This window comes from Myodes glareolus, chromosome 13 (genome assembly GCF_982192425.1).
Source record: "Myodes glareolus chromosome 13, mMyoGla1.1, whole genome shotgun sequence".
NCBI classification, from domain to species: domain Eukaryota; kingdom Metazoa; phylum Chordata; class Mammalia; order Rodentia; family Cricetidae; genus Myodes; species Myodes glareolus.
In genome coordinates this window covers 8,022,572-8,045,015 of record NC_142038.1, presented here as the reverse complement: position 1 = coordinate 8,045,015, position 22,444 = coordinate 8,022,572, and the positions used below count along the sequence as shown (strand labels likewise).

The window sequence follows — 22,444 nt, the reverse complement described above, 5'->3', positions numbered from 1 at the left end:
TCAGAGCCTACCCAAGGACACATGGAGATCCAGTTACATGCACGCCTCTGACTCAGTACCACAGTACAGAAGATGACGGGATTGTGACTTGCTCTTAAGGCTCTCCCTCTAAAAAAAATGCTCAGAGTTAGTACCAGTCTTTTCTCTTTAACTAAGGAGGAAAAGAATTTTCCTTATTATCATCAGAAATACTTTTGTAGATCAAATTTTAACATTTCCCAAATCAGCCAAGAGACAAAAATGTGTCCCATCCTGTCCTCTGGTGAAGTGGACAAGAAACCTCAACAGAAAACAAGCAAGTGTTCACTCTACCTTAGCTCTGGTATTTAGTAAGTGAGCTAGGCTGGTCGGAGTACGTCGTGGGGACAGGCTAGACACTGAGTCACGGTCATACAACGTCACTGCTTTGCCTCAAGCATGCGTCAAGAGAAAGACACAAAGGGTTCAGGCGTCTGCAGCTAGAGACACGCTGGTGGTGGGCTGGAAGTGCAGACACTGCTTGGAAATAAAGAAATGCCCCTGCCATCGACTGTGTTTAGGAAATACCACATGGGAACAGGTATTGTCTGCCACACAGGAAGGAAAAGCAGGAGGGATACAGCAGTCTACTGTCATCCGTGGAGACAAGAGAATTCCTGTTGGGCCCTGTAGCACTGCACTTAATTAGCTTTAAATGTTAGCGGATCCTGCAATGGAGTTAGAATAGAAATGCAGTTAAATACTTTTTAGGGATGGTTGCCACTTAGGATAGAACCCACATATGCCCAAAAATAATTTTGAAATAGAAGAGATAGCTCCTTTTTCTGTTGAATTTTAATTTGTATTAGTGATTCTAAGCAGTTGTGGGGTCTTTGCTACTTCTCTTTTTTTTAAAAAAAAAAAAAAGATTGAATTTACTATCTGACTTCGTTCAAGTACATCAACACGGTTTCATTCCTAAGGCTTGAGAGCAGTGAAAGGTGGCCTGGTCAGCTGGATTAGCGGTTGGTGCCTTTCTCACTCCCAAAAGAACTATTCTTCCACTATGTTCCTGACCTAAGCCACTTCAGCTGCTGGGTATCAATAGTTATTTAATGTTTAAAAATGAAGAAATGGGTTCTCTAACATAATACCCAAGAGCTCTTAAATAAGTCAGAAGTCTTAGCAAAGTATCTGTGAGACAAAGCTAATTTAGAAAGAAATGACATCTGCACTGGGAGTAGACAGAGGCCCGGTGTCGGAGAGCATACAGGCTGTCTGCCTTCCGCGGGTGGTACCCGGGAGCTCACTCTTATTCTTGTGCTTCCTAATTTGAGAGCATCTATTTGTTCAAGTGACCTGTAAGCTGCTATGTCCCCTCAGCGCAGATGATAGGAAGGTAGTCCCCAACATGGCCGGGACTCTCCAGCAGGCATCTCTACTGAACTGTCTCCCACGACAGAAGAAAAACAATATCCACAATGAGATTTATTTTTATTTGGGGAAATAATAAAAAATAAATCAAAGGAAAGATATACGGATGAGTGACAGGGTGCTTGGATACCATGCACGTACAGGGCCCTGGGCGCTATGCCCAGCACTGGAAAAAAAATTTCAAGATCAGTCTAAGTACTCCTAGACATTGCTGAGATTTAAGTTGTCAACCCTTGTTGACGTTTCCCGTGGAAAACACCACAGACACCCCGTTCACCACCAATGACCAGCACTGCAAATTCCACCAAGAAGAATCAGGGAACACAATTCAGAAATAATATGACATCCTGCATTTTATTCGGTTCATATGACAAAAATAGTAACCTAGACTAAGACATCCATTTCAGTCAGTAGATGTGTCAAGCCACAAGATTTAATCATAAAATATATTGGATCTACGAAACAGCCTGGCTGGTTCTGGGTGGCCCTCGCCCCGCGTGGTTTTACGTTTATAAAAATAGTGTCTCTCTTCACCACGCAGAGGGACAGCCGGCCCCGAACACGGAATGGCGGTGGTCACGGCACCTTCCTCAGCCATCTCAGTTATAATGCTTTACATTTCTCTTAAGTTATATACACATCGTTTCGAGAGAAGAAAGAACACTAACATGGTGCCAAATACCAACCGAGAGTGGGGACAAACACACCAGGACACAGATAAATAACAAGACTTTCAACTGCCCAGAGCCCGGCAACATTAGCCACTTTTCTTCCTTTTCCCAAAGCAGAAGCACCCAGTCCTGTCCCCCAGCAAGAGATTGCATGGCCTGGAGACGCTCCACCTCACTATGTGGAAGAGAGAGTCAGGGAGTTCCATGTTCATTTCCAAAGACAGAAACAGAAAACAAGCCCCAGAAGCTCTCTGCTCAGCCACAGGCCAGTGGGCCAGCGGTAGTCATTACCCTGCAGCGCCTGTTCTTGTTGATTCAGTTGTTTGAGGTGACTGCTCTATCCGTCTGTCTCACACTGTCTGGTTCAGCCTCCAGGCGCAGACCACTCCCTGTCGAGGTACCCAGCTACCTAGGTATGTCTTGAGCAATTCTGTTGGAAGGTCATCGTGTCACATCCCAGCATGCTTGCGATGCACAAAAATGAGGTAGTACACACAACACTGACGTTCAAGTTTGGATTCAGCCCCGCCTCCCTGCATATGGCCTCTTTGCTCAATGGATGCAGTTTAGACAAGTCATCAGCAAACCATCAGATTTTTGGATCCTCAGGACACTGCACTGTGTTTGCTCTTAGAAGACAATAAATCATGGACTCAGAAAACGTCAAAGCGATGACTGACTCCACTGCCAGACACTCACGGTTCTCATTTACGCCATGGCCAGAGCTATGAGGCAGTCACATCTCATGTGTGTGAGAGGAAGAGGCGAGCCTACAGTAAATCACACCTACATAGCATTCACTCTGTTGGTTTTTTTTTTTTCCTTTTCTATGTCACAGAACTAAGATTAATTTGTCAAAGTTTTGGTAGGGTGCTCACAGTTTTTCAATGGGTTTTGTAGAAAAGTTAAATAAATCATGTTAATTTAAGAAATGGCAGGCCTTATTTTATTGAGGTGCTGACAAGCCTCGGTGGCTTTTCTGCTCAAACAGCATAGGTTTCTCACGTTCAACTTTAAGACAAACCAAACTGTGACATTTTCTTTAAACTGAGGTACTATTTATAAAATACTTTACATCTTTTGTAAATTCTCAAATTATAGACAAACCTCCCTAATACAAAATACTAAAAGTGCAATTGTATAAATTAAGATTTGCAACCACATTATACAAACATTACATCTTTATTATACAGCGTCGATAATGCGAAATATTTACTCACAACTGTTTATAATGCTGCGAATCATTTTACGGTGATGCTTGTCTGTAACTTGTTCCCAATCAACCGCTGGGCTACAGACCACACTAGAGAACAACCGTTCACAGAGCAGCTACAAACATTTAAATTAAAAAAGGGGGGGGATGTTACTGACAGGTACTTGCACACAAAAAGCATGCTATCTTTCCCAATAGAACGTCACAATTTTGCCTGCATTTAATTAATCCACTTATTTATAATAAAGCAAATCTTGCTTTAAAAAAAAAATCACACAGCCAGATGTATTCTGTGATACAAGATCCTCATTTAAGGTTGGGTTATTTTATTGTCTGTTACCCGCATAATCTTAACATAAATACTATAGACGAAGAGACTGTCATAACACACAGCATTTGAAGCACTGAGCTGCTTCCTCGAGATGAAGAGTCCCTAAAACAGAGTTCAAGTGCCTACAGAATTTGAACAAAACCATGGAATGCAGCTCACTGGATTACCACAGGGGACCCTGCTCCCCCACACAAGGGGGTCACTAGGTTCTAGGAGCAAATGAAGTAGATATGGTCTGAGCTCCTTCTGTTCCTAAGGCAGCTTTCCAAGCACTTAAGCCTTTGTCTGACATTTACTTAAAAGGTTGCAGAGTTCTCAAGAACAGTCAAGCTGTTGAAGACGTGCCGTGCGGCGCTCACCAGGCCACCTTACAGCAGCCACACGGTGCAGGTATTTTCTGTCACGGATAAAATATTAGTGAGAGCCTAGGCATGTGGGGTCCAAAGCCTGATGCTCAAACTGTGGACGTGGGATGGAGCAGGAGGGTGAAGTCTGAAGTATATCTGACTAGTTTATTCCAATCTCCTTGTTATCCTCAATGAACCTTGTGAATGGCCGGCTGGCTCCCGTCTCTGAGCTTGTTTTGTCCAAGCTGACAATGGGCGGGCTACTGCCAGGGCGCGTCTTGTCCACCCCACCAGCCATGGCACCCAAAGGCGGGATGGCACCTCCGCCTAGACTTACTGGGAGCTGAGGAATGCCTCCATTCTGGATGACAGAAATCTCATTGTTCTTCATGGCAAGTCCATTGGTGATGGCAGCGGCGTACTGGTTCCAAAAGCTGGGGTCAACGTTCATGGCCCGAGCCGCCAGGTCCTTCTGGAACATCTCAGAGAACTTCAGAGCATCACCACCGAGCAGGGCCATGGGGTTTTCCACAGACAGGCGGCGGCCACGCCTTGCAGGTGCATTGTTCCACATGTGGGTGCCCATATGTACCTATGGGAGACACGGAGAAACAAACCACAAGTAAGCAAGTCTAGAACTGACAGGCAGCAATGTCTTGGTCTCAATGTTTTGTGTGACTTATATGCATTCTAAACATTAGCATGGGGGCAACAGAATGCAGTTAGGTGGACTCTCCTCGGCACCTTTTCCAACATACACAGTATTGTATTCTGTGACTTTAACAAGCACAACCAGCATGTAAATGGACAAACTTGTTAGACAACAAGATCCCCTCTCCCAAGACTGCTTGAGAAGGTTCTAGAGCTTTGAGGATAAAGGACCTTTCCATTGCTTCATCCATCCCCACCTTAGTGTCTACATTTGGAGGTCAGAGGACAACTTCTGGTTATTCTTCAAGAATAGTACACCTTTTTTGGGGGGGGGGGGAGGTAGGGTCTGCTACAGGCCTGGAACTCACCAAGCAGACTAGACTCAGCCTCCTCACCCCCCAAGTCCATGTTCAAGCTTGTAAAAGGTCTTAAACTTGAACTCTTTGACTGTCCTTCTCTTCTCTTGCTTTCTTTCAAGCAAGAAAAGAGAGCGCCAAGATTTCGTGGGCCAACCAGAGTACAGGGTCCTCAGGAGGCTCCTGTCCCACCAGCACTGGTCCAGCACAGAAACCACTGGGATTGGCCACTGGCTTTCTTTTGAGAGGCTTCTGAGACCTCTACTTTAGTTAGGAACTATTTTAGCCCCACGAAGGTGGTGTCTGCTTGGATAGCCTGGAACATGGAGTGGCCTGCAGCACCTGCCAGTAGTCAGTGAGAACCCTCATCTGTGCCTGGTCTTCAGTAGGGATGCAGGCTTCACATGGTGGGAAACCCCTCACCCGATGTCCCTCCCCTCCCAGGGCCCTGTCTGTAGTCACACAGACAATAGAACATTCTAGAATTCACAGAACAAGTCTCGTTTTGCTCTATGCTAAAGTTTAAGGACCAAATTCATTTTGTTTAAGGACCAAGATTCAAGAGCTTTGAATCCTGGGCCTGCTCACCAAGTGTCTGCCATGACCTGAGGCCCTGGAACAGGCTGACATCACCAGGGGAGCAGGCAGACATGAGCCTCATGGATTCCTGACTCACTTACTGCTATTTAATGGGATGCATGTGTTTTTGAGTATGTACACATGCATTTGCATATATTCATTACTCATATACACATGTGTATACACAAGCACATACTATATACCCTCATACTGTATATGTACAACCAACCCACTCCACACATGTGTATACATACATAAGAGTGTGAAGACAGAATCTCTGCTTAGACAGGGGGTGCAGGGACCACCCACAGGGGCCATGTGGCTTGGTCATAGCCTCAGACCTGTGGCCCTCTTACCTTGAGATTGCCCTTGGTGGTGAAGGCCCTGCCGCAGATGGTGCAGCCGAAGGGCTTCTCCCCAGTGTGGGTGCGTTCATGGATCTGCAGGGCACTGGCTGAGGAGAAGGTCTTCCCACATGACTGACAGTTGTGCTGCTTGGGTGTCCGTCGTGGTGGGGGTGCCAGCATGGGTGCCAGGCTAGGGCTCATCACTGTCTGGGGCCCAGTGGGGACCTGGACTCCAGCTGGGAGGGCTGGGCCCTCACCCAATGCGATGGCCTTGCTGTGACCGTTCACTTCCATTTTGATCATGGTGGGCGCGGGGCTGGAGGCCAGGCTAGGTGTGCTGTGGCTGGGACCTAGAGTAAAGTCGGAGTCAAACACCTGAGAAGGTAGCTCTTTCAACTTGTGTGTCAGTAAGTGCTGCTTTAAGTTACCCATAGTGGAGCAGCCTCGCCTGCAGACCGTGCAGACAAATGGCCGCTCCTTGGTATGGCTGCGGTGGTGGATTTCCAACGCACTTTTGCAAGCAAAGGGCTTGCCACAGACACCACACACAGTGCTCACACACTTACCCCGCTCTCTGCTCAGGAACAGCAGGCTGAAAGGGGCCTCCTCCTTGATGAGTGGCCGCCCAGGGTGGCCCGCTGTCAGGTCCAGGGCACCTCCGTTTCCTGGGCCGGGGGGTGGGCTCTCCAGCCTTTCAGTCTTCAGTGGGATCTCCTGGGGATCCTCCTGGTGGCCAAGACCTGGTGACTTGGAACGGAAGCTCTCACCATTACTGTGAGCAGGCGACAGAGCCTGGGAGGAGGAGGACTCAGACAGAGCGGGGCTGCCTGCACTGCGGCTCTCCAGGTCACCCACCGCGGATGAGGAATCGTTGCTCAGGCGGTCACTTTCCCCAGACCCATTTTCCACTGATTTCAGGCTGGTCAGCTGCTGGCAGTTCATGACCGAGTCGATCATTTTCATCTGATTCTCGAGGGCAGCAATGCTGGAGATGACAGATGGGGGCGAGGGCGGACAGGACCCCGAATAGGAGAGGAGTGGTTTGGACGACTCGCTGGCCGTGTCCTTCAGCTCGGAGTCCTCCTCCATGGAGTTCTCGTCAATGTCATCATCGAAGCTGCTGAGGGTCTCTGCGTTCTTTTCATCAAAGGGCAGTTCAGCATCCATGGCCTCCTGCAGGCCCTCGGGCAGCGGCGTGTTTGGGATCTGGCCCCCCATGTGCATGCGGATGTGCTGCTGCAGCACCACGGCGTTGGTGAACTTCTTCTGGCAGATGGGGCACGAGTGCTGCACTCGGAGCGGGGGCTTTGCACGGTGCACCCCGAAGTGTGTCTTCAGGTTGCCCTTGGTGGTGAAGGCGCGCCCACAGATCTTGCACTTGAAGGGCCGCTCCCCGGTGTGTGTCCTGTAGTGCATCTTCAGGGCACTCTGGCAGCTCAGCACGCGGTGGCAGATAACGCACTGGTTTGGGTCGGTCATCTTCTTATCGATGTTCTCCACCAGCTGCTGCAGTTTCGAGGTCTCTGACGTTTGCATAGAGTCAAGCAGCCCGCCGAAAGGAAACTGGGCCTTGAACTGGTCAGAAACAGCTGGAAGACCGGGGCTCCCCAGGCTTGTGCAGGCGCCGTCGGTGACAGTCGTGGCAGTTGAAGTGGGCAATCCACTGACCTGCCCGCCCACCACAGGGGCATCCCCCGTCCTTGTACTAGTGCAAGGCAGGCTGACTGGCTCGGTTTTAGTTACTGGAGGCCCACCGAGGAGCGGCTGGGGTGACTCCGGCCTCACGGGGATACCAGACTCAGTATTGTTGAGGCCTGGAGACAGAGAGGTACATTCGCTGGATGCTGGAGAGGGCCTCTGTGGGGAACGGCTGATGGGGGTGATACTGGGGGAGTCGGTGTAGCTGTGGGTGCCAGGGACAGTGGGGGGTAGCTGCAGCCCTACTGATGTGGGCACAGTGGGCAGCACTGGCTTGCTGTCCAGCCAGGTGGTCACTGGCTTCTCTGGGGGCAGGGACATGCCATAGGGAATGCCGGAGCAGGTGGGCACGTTGTCGAGGTATTCTGGGACAGGATAGGGGTTCATCTGGATGTGGGGGTACTTCTCCTTGTGCCGCTGGAAGTGGACCTTCAGGTTGCCCTTGGTGGAGAAGCGGTTTCCGCAGATGTTGCATTTGAAGGGCCGCTCCCCGGTGTGGGAGCGCAAGTGGATCTGCAGGGCGCTGTCGCTGCCGAAGACCTTGGCACAGAACCTACACTTGTGCTTAAAGAAAGGGTCCTCGGCACTGGCCTTGGGCTCGAACACTGACACATTAGGGGGTTTGCCCTTGCGGTGTTTCATGAGAGCCGACAGCGGGTCCAGGGCATTGGCTGTGGCAGCGATGCTCACCAGGGGGTTGGGGAAGATGACGCTGCTGGATGAAGTCTGAGGTAGCAGAGGGTTTGGCAGATTGGAGGCTGAGCTGAGGAGAGGCCCGGGACCCAGGGCCGGGGGCGTAGATGCATTCTGGGGCTGCACTGTGTTGCCCACTGTACTGGATGCTGCGGCCACGACTCCCGGAGCAGGGCCAGTGCTGCAGGCAGCATGCGCCCCAGATTCGGTGGGGGTAGCACTGGTGCTGCAGGGAGTGCTTGTGCCAGAGGCAGGCTGTGACAGGTGCTGGGAGCCATCGAAGGGCGCTGGCAGGGTGGAACCTGAGCCAGCAGAGGCAGTGGTAGGTCCAGTGGAAAGCTGGAGAGCTGTGTGTGGAGCCAGGCCTTGCAGCTGTACCGAGGCGGTGCCAGGGGCACTGGCTGAGGACTTCAGTGGAGGCCCGGGCTGGCGGCTCATCAGGGCCACCTGGCTGCGGATCTGCTCAATGAGCTGGAGCTGGTGGATCTGCTGCTGCTGCAGTGCCACCAGCTGCTCTAGAATCATGGGGATGGCCACAGCGCCCACGGTGCCACCGGCGCCTGCCGTACCACCCGCACGTGCACCCTGGGAGAATTGTGCCACCGCCACCTTGGTGCTGAGCAGTGTCTCCAGCGTCACATTGGTGCTAGGCATGCTGAAGGCCGCAGGTTCCGGTGGTGGTGGCAGTGCAGGTGGCGGTGGGGGCACACCTGGGCCGGGAGGGCCCTTGTCCGTTGATGCCTCCACATCCATGGGCTCAGCCTCCTTTGCTGTAGCCTTCACCTCGCTGCCCTCCGTGGGTGCCACCTCCTCAGCCACCTCACTCTCAGTGCGGTCGCTGGGCGAGCTGGCGGGAGAAGGTTCTGGAAAGTCCTCGGAGGGCGGCGCTGGCTCATCGTCATGCACGATCAGCACCAGTGGGTTCTTGGTACAAGTCTTCTTGTGCTGCAGGAAGTCTGCCCACTTGAAAAACTCTGCACAACACTTCTCACACACGCTGGTTTCCTCGCTGCCGCTCCTGCTCTCACTGCCGCTCTCTGCGTCCTCAGCACCGTCCCCGGGGACGCCTAGGAAACCAAGAGATTACATCAGCTAGGTTCAGCCAGACAGCCGCCCTCCATTTCAAAATTTTGCACATCAGTAAAATCAATATTTTTTATTTTGTACAAATTACCCCACTTCAACATTTCTGACGTCCCAGCGTGTGTGTTCTATGACTCTTTCTAGCTAGCTAATCATTTTCTTAGCACAATCCATCAAATTATGAGGCTCTATCAATTGTGGATACTGCTTCTTAATGAAATTCCATAGAAGCCATCGATTTCCAATATCTTCATACAATCCGCAGCCACCCTGTCTGTTGGGTACAAAGCCAGCCTTCGACGGGCTCATTAGGATTCCCCTTTACCATGGGCTTCCTCATTTCCAACAAAATTAGAGACGCCTCTGCCAGTTCACTTAACATCGCCGAGCTAATCCGTAACCTTTTCCCACACACCAGCACCTGACAGGAAGCCAGTGTGGTGTGGTCTGCGCTCATGGATTCATCATCGCTAAGCCCAGCCGAGGCGGTGCCGATCAACATGATCCTCCAGAACCTTTGCAATCAATAGGCATTTATTTCACGTAGGAAATTCAGGCTAAATACTATGATTTGTGAATGCAACAAAGAAACTACAAGCGCTTCTTCAGATCCTAATGGTGGTATCCTTCTCTCTCCTACCTCTTGGCTCTTTTGGAAGGCAGAGGCCCTCTACATTTTAGGACTTGCCAGATGACTATCAATATACACAAGGCCTAAAAATGAATCATGTTTAGTACAACTAATCGGCTCTGTCAAATGCAATATTCTTTGGCAAAATGAACTTGAAATTACATGTTATTGTGATTAGCCAATAGAGTTCAGTGGTTTGTTAACAAACCAGGAATTATATATTTAAAGTTCATTTATGTTGACATGTTTAGCATGAGAATGTTGCAGTCAGACACACTTTTTGTACCTATTTTCATCCATGCTCATAGAAAGACTTAGCAAATTATATGCTTGCACCATCGTGGAAAAGCCTCTAATTGGTTACACATGTTTAATTACTGTTGTAGGCAGCTACTTCCTCTGTCTCCTAACCCTCTTGTGCCGAATAACAACCGTGTTTAATGAACAACTCTAATTCACACCTGATCAAATAAATAGCTGCATGGGAATGAGAAATCGACACCCAGCGACACTTTTGGCTTTGGCTTTTTGGGTCACTGTGGTGGGGAGAGATGCCCACTGCGACCTGGTTTTGTGTACCAGCTTGGGTGCCACTGACTAGAAGGTTTTTTGGGTTGTTTTATTCCTGGGTTTTTATTTTTTATTATTTTTCAGCTTGCAGATGAAGTGACAGCAACAGATCCGTTGAACAGAGCAAATGTCACAGGGAAATCAGCTCTTTGTTAGGTGTGCAAACTTGAGCCTGAGAACCAAACATCCTTCAGTCCCATCTGAAAAGCACTGGTGATACTACACCAGCACATGGACTTGCTAAAAAGTCTCTAACATTTTTCTTTTAAGGTTTTTGTTTTTCTGGGGGGGGGGGCGGTGTTGGGATTAGTTCTGTTATACGTTGAGCAGAGAAATCTGGGTTTTGTTTTTGCTTTTTTAATTTTGTCCAGGAAACCCCACTGCTCCTCTCCTGGAAAATGAAATAAAAATATTTTTGTGGCTGCTCTGCTGCATTCCACGAGGCCATTATTTCCAGGTAATTTCTACATGCCTTTAAAAATGATTAGCAGCATTCAATTAGCATTTTCTTAACTGGCTAAGCCATTTGAAGGGGAAAGAAGTCAGAGCTGCAGCCCATAAACCCCATAGACTTTTAAACTAAACTCAGAGCGAAGAGCAGGCTGCAGCAAGCGGTCTCGTTACTGCATGGGGGGAGAAACGTAATAGGTATCTGTAATGAGGTTGAGGGTAGCTAGGAGCAAAGACACAGCCGATTTATATAGCAGATAGGCACATTAAGGAAACAAATACTCCATGCTCAACTTTGCTCAGTGTATGCGAAACTAATTGTAAACCTGGTTAAGGTCATGGAACAGGGTTGGGGAGGCTAGAATTTTTTAATCACTGAATAAACGAAACAAAACAAAAAATGATGAGTTCCTCAAAATTCCAGTAACTTAATTTAAAAAGTTTTCACAAAATGCCAAAAAATGTATTTATGATTTCTCTTTAACTGTACAATGTTCTTCAAACACACACACACACACACATATCACAGATACATAAATATACACATATATATTTATATGTAGCTCAGCGGACATTAAAAAGCTCATTTGCATTAAGCAATAAAACAGATACACAGAAATAGCTAAGCAGAAGACTGACTTTAAAAAGTTGCTTTCCAGTGTGCAAAGAAAAAGTATAATTTTTGTACTTTCTAAAAAAAGGAAATGCCAAAACATTAAAGGTTGCTACTGTCTTGAAATATTGTCTATAGGCACCTCCTTAAGAAGATTAAAAACGGACAGTATGTACAATGCTCAAAAACTGAAGGCATGCACACTTTAAATTTTATGAAATCAAACAAAATCTTATGAAAAGAATACCTTTTCTCTATATTTAGTATGTTCTAGGGACAATGCATTCAGAAAATGCTGCAAAGTGGGCTGACTAAGATCACTTAAAGTGCATCCAAAGTGGAGAGAATTAATTTCTATAACTGTGAGTTTCACCTTCACAAATGAACTTCCCCAGATTTTCCTTAGAAGAGAGCGTAGTGCAACGCAGAGCACCCGGGCTTTTGGGGGGGAGGGTCTGGACCCAAACAAACCTCTATTTACCTTAAAGATGTGCAGTTTTACATTCCCATTAGTTTTTTCTGTGCTAAGTGTTTTTAGGGTTCACTTCCAGATGCACTGAAGCTGAGAAGGGACCCCTCAGGTAATTTTATTTTTTTTTCCTCCGTAGCAAGGGCTGGTAAATTATAAGCGCTTCCCAGATCTCCGATATGTGCGTGGAATATATAAGCACGTTCTGCCAAATAATGTCATTTTGTTTAATTCAGTCTGAAGTGACAATGATCTCAACATTAGATATTTTGTTCAAAGTAAAACGATCCTCCACCAAATGGAAGGAGGAAATTGTAAGGAAAAGGCATTCTGACCCCTTGGACCCTAACAGTTCTTTATGTTACTGTGTCCAAGGAAACCAAGCCTGGCAACAATTTGCTTATGAGCCAAGCTTCATCATGAATTTTACTTTTGGCAAAAGAGTGATCTTAAAAACTACAGTTAGCGAGGAGAAAATTCTTCAAAAACAATTTGCATTTCTTATTGGGGCAAATAAATTAGAATTACCACTTAACAGGTAGGTCTCACATGCTCAAGCTACAGCGATGATTTCCAAATTCAAATGGAACTAGACCTCTTTTATAAAAGTTGGAGACAAGCAGAAACTTATTAAGACTAATCTTTCCTCTATGGAACTGAAATTGCTTGCATATATTTGAAATGTTTTTAAGCAACAAAACGCTCTTTAGTTGAACGGACGGTCAGGCACTATCTGAACACAGTAAGGCCAGGTCTTTCTGGAGTGGTACAGTCTACCAACTCAAGAGTCCAAGTGCTGACCTCTGGTGTGTTCTAAAGAGAGTGAGAGAAATTAAACTCTAACCTGCTTTTGACACTGCATACACTACAGTGTCTGTGTGTGAAGCTGATATTATTATTTGTTTTCTATAACAGAAAACCCAGCTAGATGCCCTGACTGCAGTTTATAAGTCTATCAAGTTGCTGCTAGTGTCCTTTACCTCTGCCTTCCTGTATAGTCAAGACTATATTATTATTAAACCATGTTTCTCTTTAAGTAACATTCTGAACTGGCCACCATGCTCAAAAGTTATTAGCCCACTAGTTAATATTGCTTAATTTACGGGTAACCAGAGTCAGGGAGGCACACTCTTCAAAAGGACAATGAAAAAAAACTTTGAAAAATTTATTAGCAATGTAAGTTTTTATTCTTTTTCTCTTTCCTTCCTTCCTTCCTTCCTTCCTTCCTTCCTTCCTTCCTTCCTTCCTTCCTTCCTTCCTTTCTTGAGGAGAGGGTTCAAAAACAAGCATTCTAAACATTCTCATTTGTGTCAAAGTAACTTGTATTGTTGCCTGCTGGTGGCTCAACAATAAGATCTGAAACCAACTACACAGCGACTATGCAGGCATTTTACAGTGCATAAAGGTTACAGACAGTTACACATGGAGGGGAGAAAATGCTAACCAGTTGGCCAAGTGCACCATCTCCCTCCTGGAAGGCCTTCCTCTTGTTTGGGGACCAGCAGGTGAAGGGGGCTACCAAGTGAGGAGAACTGTGGAAGGACCACACAGTCCTCAGTGCCCTGGAAACCAGTCACCTCCACCTAGGAGGACGAACAAGAAATTTGTGGGCGATTTATGGTCATCCCAGAACCTAGGGTTCCTAACTCCACCTTGAGTGACAGTCATGCCTGTGGCTGGTAGTGGAGAAGGGGAAGGCCCACAGCCCCTCAGAGAAAACCACAAGACAGCTTCAGGGCACTCCTCTTAGAAACGCGCGTTTTTCCATGCACCGACAACACAGCATGTTTAATAACAATCTGCCGATTCCCGGGGCATCCTCACTGATCACAGCTCTCACTCCTGGTTAGCTGTAGAAAACAACACCATGCTTTCTCTGTCTTCTAAACACGATCTTTGCCAGGCCACATGTGAAAAACATTGCAGTGCATAAAAATATTTGAGATGCTGCACTTTCTCTATACAAATATTTATGCACCGCCCTTAGCAAGGGTTATTTTTATTTTCTCTTTCCAGAAGTGTCAAGAATTTCACCCATTTCAAAGCAGCACTAGAATTGCTGATCTATCGTTTTCTTTATTTTGCTACATTTTCATTACACATTTTTAATTCAGCACAATTAACAAAGGGAGAAGGCAGACTTGTTTAGTACAGAGGGAGGCACGCTAAACTTCCCCTCTTTAACTATTAACTTTAAAATGCCAGGTGGGTCTTCGGGACAGGAAACTCTCCTTTTTTCTTTGTCTTTCCATCTCTTAAAAATGTAGCAAGCATTTCCCAAGTTTCCCCCAAACTCTTAGGAGACACTTATTTTCTTGCAAATTAATTCTTTTTAACTCCTTATGATAGCTTCGAATCCCATAAAGAAAGATGAATTATCGCCATACTGAGCCCAAGCTGTGTCACAGGAGGAGACAAATAGAGACCCCCACTGTGTTTAACAATGTAGAAGAAATTCCAGGCGCAAAAGAAAAATTTCTGTCCTCTCCCCCCCAGACCCGGGAAGCGCGTGTGCTCACCGAGCTGAACGGTGGAGGGCAGTCTTGCTATGCTCAGCGGCGGCACTGACCCACGGGCTCCCTCTCACTCACTGGTCCACATCACAAATTTGTTAAGTCACAACCACCTGTGGCACAGGCCCCAGGCATCTACTGTTTAAACTGGTTCAGTTTTAATCTGTGAGGTGAGGCTCCAGGGACAGAAACACTGTCCCTTTATGGGACACGAAGTGGAGGCAGCAGGACACACACAGTGACTTTGATAGAAAGATGTCCGGTGCACTTCAAGTCGTGCACAACCGTCCTTTCACCCAGCTGCCACGCTATGCTCACGCTCACATCACTATTTGTGCTTCAGAAAAAGCACAGACCTGAGGCGTGTCAGCAGAAGCCAGCAAGCTGAAAACAAGGTTTTGTTAAGTCGCTTCAGATGAAGGTGGTGAGCTGTTTAAATACAGAGATTTCCAAGACGATACAAAGTATTCCACATAGTTTTATGACATTCCTCCTAGAAAGTGTCTATTCCATCGCAATCCACTAGCAGGGCATGCACAAACCCTCCCATCCCCCATTACTTAGTTGAGGGAGGGGGAGAGATCGAGTGAGCAAGCCAAATGCATTTGGTGCAAAAATGTCTCCGTTGAACTAGCCCTAGTCACACAACTAGGAAAGAGGCCGAGATCACCTGTGAGCATTTGGCTTCGGGCGCCTGGACTAGACAATTACATCCTTTCCATCAACTGCCATGATTTTGCGGTGCTGTTTCACGTCTATGGGAGAAATTTGCATACAAGTAGAAAGTCATCCTGGAAAAGCCACCGCCCACCCCATGATGCCGGTGACTTTGCATGTGTACAAATTACACAAGACTATTATCAAACAGCTCCGTCTGAGGCCACTCTGAGGACCCATAATGCTGAGGAATGAGGACAGAGTGCCCTGGCACCTGCAGGGTTAATTAAACCGTTCAAGATGTAATGGCTACACAAAAGCAAGCCAGTTTCTCTTCTTCCAAGAGCTATAAACACTTGTGCTGAACTGGATGGCATTTGATAAGCCTGGACCGCATGGAACAAACTCATGGGATCTCTAGTTAGCACGGACCCGGAGTTCACACTTAGCAGAACAGAGCTGAGTCCTGTTGCCAAGGTCAACAGCACACATGCACTAATTGTATTATGAGCTTGACATCTAGTGGCCGACCTGGCAGGGCGAAGCAGGCGAGGGCTTGTCACAACACTCCCAAGGACTCACCTTCAGGGAGAGAAGGCGCAAGCCGGCCAGCATTAGGCCACCCACCTTTCCTAGAACCACAGTTTAAAAAGGTTCCATGCCATACCATGAAGTCACCAGGCTTTCAAAGAATGCAAAAGAGCCTCCTAGATGGCACACAAAACTAGGCCAGAGGTGAGAGAAAAGGTCCACCCTCAGAGGAGAAAACGCTCCGGTACCATCAGCTTCCTTTGGTGGCCAGAACCCCCTTCCTTTAATTAAGAAACAAATCAATCTTAGTCTCAAGCATAAAGGTCATCTCATTATTTTGTTAAAAAAATTGTATTTTTCACTTTCTGGAGCATGCCTTGCCTTGTTTGGCAGTCACACAATTAAATTAACTGCATCTTAAATCATAACTGTGTTGAAATTACAAGAGAAAAACCCCAAAATACTTTTAAAACATTTTTCTTAAAGTAATTACTAAAATTCGATTTTCACATAGATTGTATATGAAATGTGCAGTACATGTAATTACACATTGTAATTACAACAGTGTCCCACCAGTAGTAGTATTAGCTCACATCTTCATGAGATTGTCTAAGATTCACTGGTGTTTCTTATACTGGCAACTAGTCATGAAATCAGGAGGACAAGAGAAACCAATAAAACAGTAAAGGAAAAGGGAAAAAGGGAAACCCTTCCTTGATTGTATTATTTTTAAAAATGGCACTCAGAACTATGTCGCTGTATTAAAAGATAGTGAAAAGCCCACAAGCAACCTAAAGGATTTTTAATTTACTTACAGGATACCTTGTGCCAATACTTACACATAAGAATGCTAAATTCCAGCTGATGGTCAATTCACAGAACAAAAATCTTGGCTCTGTTTGCTGCATTCCCTATCTCCAAAGAAAATGTTCTTAAGGCTACCAGGAGAAAGGGTGGCAGAGTTGAATATGAAAGCTGACCCACTTTTGTCTCTTTCCCCCATCATTCTGGATACAAAGAAATCCTCAGCACACTAAATAATTCCCGCTGCTCCTCCACACCTTTCCCTTCCCTGCGGTCTGAACGCATCCGAAAACCCTGGATTACGCTTAGCTTTGAAAAGTTTAGAGCATGCCCTTCTAAGAATTCCCTAACTCTTGCCTCACAACCAGCTCTCCTTAAGGTGGAATTAATTGGCGCCCATTTTAGGAGTATGCATTTTTAAACAGGTTAAATTTTTTGAGCGCTATTTTAAAAAGGAATGTTTGCAAATTCTCCCCCCTCCCCTCTCCCCCTTCACTTACTTTCCACCTTTCATGTTTCAGAGAAAACAATCTGCCAGTGGATGTAAGAAAGTGGCTTCTGTTTTGTCCCTTTTGGTATGCTGAATTGTAAATGTGAGGCTTGGGGGTGGGGGGGTGGGGGGAGCTGGAGGCAAACCCTGCACACACAGATAAAAAAAAAAAAAAGATCCCTTCACTGAGCATGGGTGGCTTTTTCTCTCTGAACTTACGCAGTCTACGAATTCCACGCCTTAGTGCTTAGGTCGCAGACTCACCACATTGGAAAAGATTTTTAAGATCGCTATAAACTGTACACCGGCAGGAAATAAAAACACCGCGAGGTAGTGTATGCCACAAAGAAGATGCGCCCCAAAAACTGTTTTAAATTACAACATTCTTTTGTTCTTCCTTAAACACAGACTTTCCCAGGGCAGAGAAATGCATCTTTAGGACTGCTTTTCTTTTCCTTTTGCCGGCACACGGCTGCCACGTCTTTAAAGTTCGTGGTAGGGGCTTAAGCGTCACACTGTCACTGGAAGTTTTAATGAGTTTTTCTTAGAACAAAAATGTTCAGCTGGCTCAGAGGATATCATTACCGGTGGCACAGATCTAACTGAACCCCAAAGCTGCACCACATTTATTTCTAAAAGGGGAAATAATCACGAATAAGCAATTTAAAATGACAGTTTCTATTGGGGACTTAAGGCTCAGTTACTTAAAATAAAATGTTATCACAAGGTAACTCCAGAACTTTCCACAAGGCAAGTATTGCTTGTTTTCATTCAGACCTGTCATTCATTCCTTCAGTGCTATGGTCTGGAGAGAACCAAAGCTATTGCTGTTTTTTTTTTCCTTCCCATTGTTTGTCTAAAAACCAAATCCTGAAAAATAAACCATAAAAATAGAGTTTCTACTGGAAGTCAACATGATTAAGTATCTTTGCTTTCCACTATTCTCACTTTTTTTTTTACATATGGTATCTGTCCTGTATGGCATTAACAAAAGCCTTCAATTTTACTGCAGGATGGACCCAGTGCTTTAATTAACACGTCACACCCAAAGTGATACAAAGGAATCATTTACTCCATTTCTAAAACACCGTAGTAGACTTAATTCACTTAGAACTTCATGCTGTACACATTTGTCTCCTGTGCCCCTAAAAAGAATTAAAAATTTGAAATGACAAAGGAGTAATTTAGTTTACACAACCATTCATCTTTTTTTTAAAAAAAAACAAAACTACTTTTCTTGGTTATCTCAGAGTTAAGACAGCATGAGCATTCCTTGGCTTCAGAGGAAACAGAGTATCTTTTATGCTCCATGAACAATCTGTTTCAGAACAATTAAATCAGAAAGAACTTGTTTTAATAGTTTGCCTAAACTATCCTTCAAACCCGAATAGCGCATGTTGCTTTACTAGGGCTCAGCCTCAGACAGGCTATTTTTGGCCTGTTGCAAAATATGATGAGGAACTGTGGCAACCTCGGGATCAGAAGTCTGAACCACTGTGCAAAACACAGCCTGGATAAAAACGCCAGTCCTGAAAGGATGGAAAACCTGGATATGGGAGAGTCTCGAAATAAATTAGAGCAGCGAGCAGAATTCAAAAGAGAACTCGTAAATAATTGACTATCTGGGGTTTTCAACACTGTCCGGGTTATATATCCTCTGACGTGTTTACACGATTAACTTAACCACACTCACATTTCTGAAGCGAAATTAAAAATGAACAACAGTGCCTCAGCTTGTTAACTGTTGAACACATGAGGTTTTACTCTATTAATTAAAATATGCTTTAATAAAAGGAGACATTGCACATTTTGATAACAACCCTACAAAGCGGAGAAGTATTTACACTGTTGCATTTTAGGGCGGCTGTGAAAGCGGATTTTGAGCTATTCAGGAGCTGCAATAATGAAGCTTTAAAATTCCTCACTGGGATGCAGTGTAGTTCTTTTGAGGGAAAGACTGTCTTTCTCATTCGGCAGAAATAAATCCATTCATTTGATCATGTAGTCATTGAGGGTAATACAAAACAACCCAAGTGTGAGAAATTCTATGTGAAGAAGTAAACAAAACAAAAAAAAATCCATTTCCATGACAAAAAGATTCTTTGTCCCTAATCTACCCAACATATGCAAGCGTTTCTTTTTAGCATATCGCCTGTTCTAATCTTGGCTGACTTGGCTGCAGAGCTGCCGGCTCCCTCACCTCACAGCAACAAAAAGACCCAACGAGTCCCATTTGATTTAATTCATCCCAGGACTGCTGTGGGCATTTTCTCACTTTCTACTGCGACTTGCATGCTTTGTCAAACTTTAACGCTTGTATGTTAAACCCTTAAATTCCGCATATTTGCTAGGGTTTCGAGCTTGGGTTTTTTCTTGGGGGGGGGAGGTGGTATAATCTTAGTTAAAAGATTATTTAGTATCTGTCTCTAAACAATTTACAATAGGTTGATCCTAAAATTTGGCTTTTAAGGAATAAATTATTCCACCTCGAACTAGTTGAGGGGGTTCATGTCATATGCGGCTGCCCCTCCTCGGCCTCCTTGCCGACGTCCTAGGGACCCTGGTAAGGCGCGCCAAAACTGACACCCAGGGCTTAAGGATTCAGGGTGCTATAAACTTTAGGGTGCCAAAGTTCAACCACACTAAATTCGCATCTTCCGTAGCGCCTGCCCTGCACTTTTAGATGGTTCGAAGAGGAAGTAGCTACCAGCGAAGTAACTGTGAAGGTATCTCCATGGCCCGATTTCGGTGCATCCAAAAGAGTACGAAAAGGCCGAAGGGAAAACTTGGATTCCTCCAGGAACGTGATGAGGTCCTAATGCGTGCACGCACTAGCCCCCGAAAGAAACAGCTGTGCTCGCGCCCCACAATTCCCTAGTCGGCCATTAAGGAAAGGCCAAGAGACATTTACTTCCCACTTGCTTCCGAAAGGGATGATTGGATTTGTCAACGCTCTGGGACACCGCGGGGTTCGCGGCCCGAGGGTCACCCGAGGCGGCCTGCTGGCGGTATCGGGGACAGGCAACAGAGACTGGGATCACCGAGGTGGCGCTGGGGCCCCGGGTAGGCTCCAGACGAGCACCGGCTGGGCACCAGGACGCGCGGTGCCGAACAAAGCTGGCCAGGCGGCGGCTTCCAGGGCCCGCGTCCAGCGGTAGGTGAGCCCCGGGCACGTCCCCCGCTGCTGAGCCCGCCCTGGGGACAGTACTGAGCTAGACCAGAGTCCCGGAGCTTCTGGAGGCTCCGGGCCCGCCGAAGCAGGGTGGGGGCGCAGAGACCAGGAGCAGTTAGGGGTGGCAGCGCGGACCCCCCCCCCCCACACACACACCTCCCGCCCGCTCTCGGCGAGCTGGCCTCCGCCTCCGGCCCAGCCGATTCCGGTCCATCCTGGAGCCGGCCCGGCCGCAGCTCAGTCCGCGCGCAGCTCCTCAACTCGGAGCAGCGGAGCCAAGTTTACTTGGCCCGCAACTCTTTTTCCGCGCCGCGCGCTTCGACGGAATACCGGTCCCGGTTGGCCAGACTGGCCGAGGGACCGAACTCCTAGCTAGCACTCGCTCACCGGAACCGGAGAACTTTCTCCCACTCCAAGACGCGCTCAGTCGCTCCCACCGCCCGCGCTTCCCAACCTGGGTGGGCGCCCCAGAACTCCGGGCCACCCTGAGGTCCCTGGCCCTCACCGTGCTCTGAAGCCCCGTCCTGCGGCGGTAGCTCCTCGTCCGACTTGAGGTGCTGGGGCTTGGCCTGCTTGCGCCGAGACATGCTGCTAGCGGCGCTCCGGCCCCGTGCGGGGCAGCGGCATCAGCGGGGTGGCCGGCGGGGACAGCGCGGGGTGGGCGCAGGGTGGCCGGGCGGGCGCGGGGCGCGGGGCGCGGGGCGGTGGCGGCGGCTGCGCGGGCCGCGCATGGGGCTGAGCAATTAGGCTGGTGAATAATGCATGTCCATTAGCGGAGGGCCGCGCCGATTGGCCGGCCTCCAGCGGACTCCGGCGGCCTATGCAAATGAGGCCGCTCTCGCAATTAGCAGCCGCGCTGGCGAGGAGGGGCCGCGGCGCCTGCGGACCTGGGTGCGCGCTGCCCCACTCAGCTCACATCTCGGGCTCCGGCGACCGCGCTCGGGCGCCGCGCTCCTCGGCTGCCCAGGTGCGGCTTCGGCCGGCCGGGGTGCGGTGCGGACCGTGGCAGCGAACCCTCCGCGCCGCGCAGGCTGCAAACTTTGGTGGCGTCCGCGCGGCGCCGTCTCCGCCGGCGCGCCGGGCTCGCCCCTTTATAGAGTGCCTGCGCCGTCGCCCGCACCACCCCCCCCCCGTCGCCTCCGGGCGGCCCCTCCCGGAGCGAGCGGCCGCGGGCAGGGCTCCGGCCCGGCGCCTTTGTCTCGCCCCGGCCGATCGGGCGCCGCACCGCACCGCCTGCGCTCCGGGTCGGCTGGCCAACTGCCTTTGGTCCTCGGCAGCCGGTAGCCGCACCGCTCAGCTCGCCCGGTCCGTTCCGGCTCAGGTGTCCCTATCTCCGGACTTTCTCTCCCGGCTCTTGTCCACTTCGCGGGGTCCTCCGGCGGCCCGCCAGGCTCAGAAGCTCGAGGCCGGAGCGGAGTGCGCACGCTAGGGTGGCAGGACTTCGGCAAGACCAACTTTCCGGTTCGGAAGCGGCGCGGGCCGCGCGGCTCCTCCCCTCCCTGCGTTCTCCTCCCCTCTGCTGCCCCCCTCCCCCGGTCCCCACCGACTTCTGAGTGCCCGCCCCGCCCGCCGCCACCACTAGGGCCTCCACGGCTCCGCGCCCGCCTGCCAGGGCCTCCCCACGGCGGACGGCTTCTTAAGTCCAGGGGAGGGAGGGGGCTGCGGGACTTCGGTGCCGCCCCCCTTTTCCCGTTCCCACTGGTTCTGTGGCCCCAGTGCCCACTGTCCGGGCCCGCAGAGTGGGCAACGAGTGCGACTCAAAGTTCCAAGTCCACGAAAGTCCGGCGAGCGGGCCGCGAGTTGTTGGGATTTCGGGGGTGACGTGGGGGGCAGGTGAGGGGGCCGCGCATGTTTACGCCAGCCTGGCACCCTTGGCCAGCTGGCGCGGCGCGCTCCCCGCACCGGTCCCCCCGCCCGCGGTCACGCGAACGCGGCCTCGCTCCCGCGCGCTCACTCGCGCGCTCTCCCACCACACCGAGCACTCGCATCCGCGTGCGTCCTCCATCCCGGAGCTGCCACCAGGATGTGCCCCAGGCCTCGCCGCAGCTGCTCCAAAGCCCTTCTCCCCAGCATGCCTTTTTTTTTTTTTTTCATTTCTTAAATTTCTTATTTTTGCTGGTGCAAGTGACCAAGAGTGCAAAGCTTCGGCTCAGATGGCCTCCGGGAGTTTACCCTGGTTTGTT

At 48.7% G+C, this 22,444-nt stretch overlaps 1 protein-coding gene across 1 annotated transcript; it reads right to left on the bottom strand.

Moving 5' to 3' along the window:
• Positions 1 to 1,727: 1,727 nt before the first annotated feature.
• On the bottom strand, positions 1,728 to 20,894 carry Sall3 (spalt like transcription factor 3). Its single transcript, XM_085676361.2, has 4 exons — positions 20,767 to 20,894; positions 6,454 to 9,345; positions 5,897 to 6,237; positions 1,728 to 4,546 (listed from the first exon to the last, which is right to left on the bottom strand). Exons 1-4 carry the CDS (start codon positions 20,846 to 20,848, stop codon positions 4,115 to 4,117), a joined length of 3,747 nt encoding a protein of 1,248 aa, XP_085532487.2. The 5' UTR covers positions 20,849 to 20,894; the 3' UTR covers positions 1,728 to 4,114.
• Between the last annotated feature and the right edge of the window lie 1,550 nt (positions 20,895 to 22,444).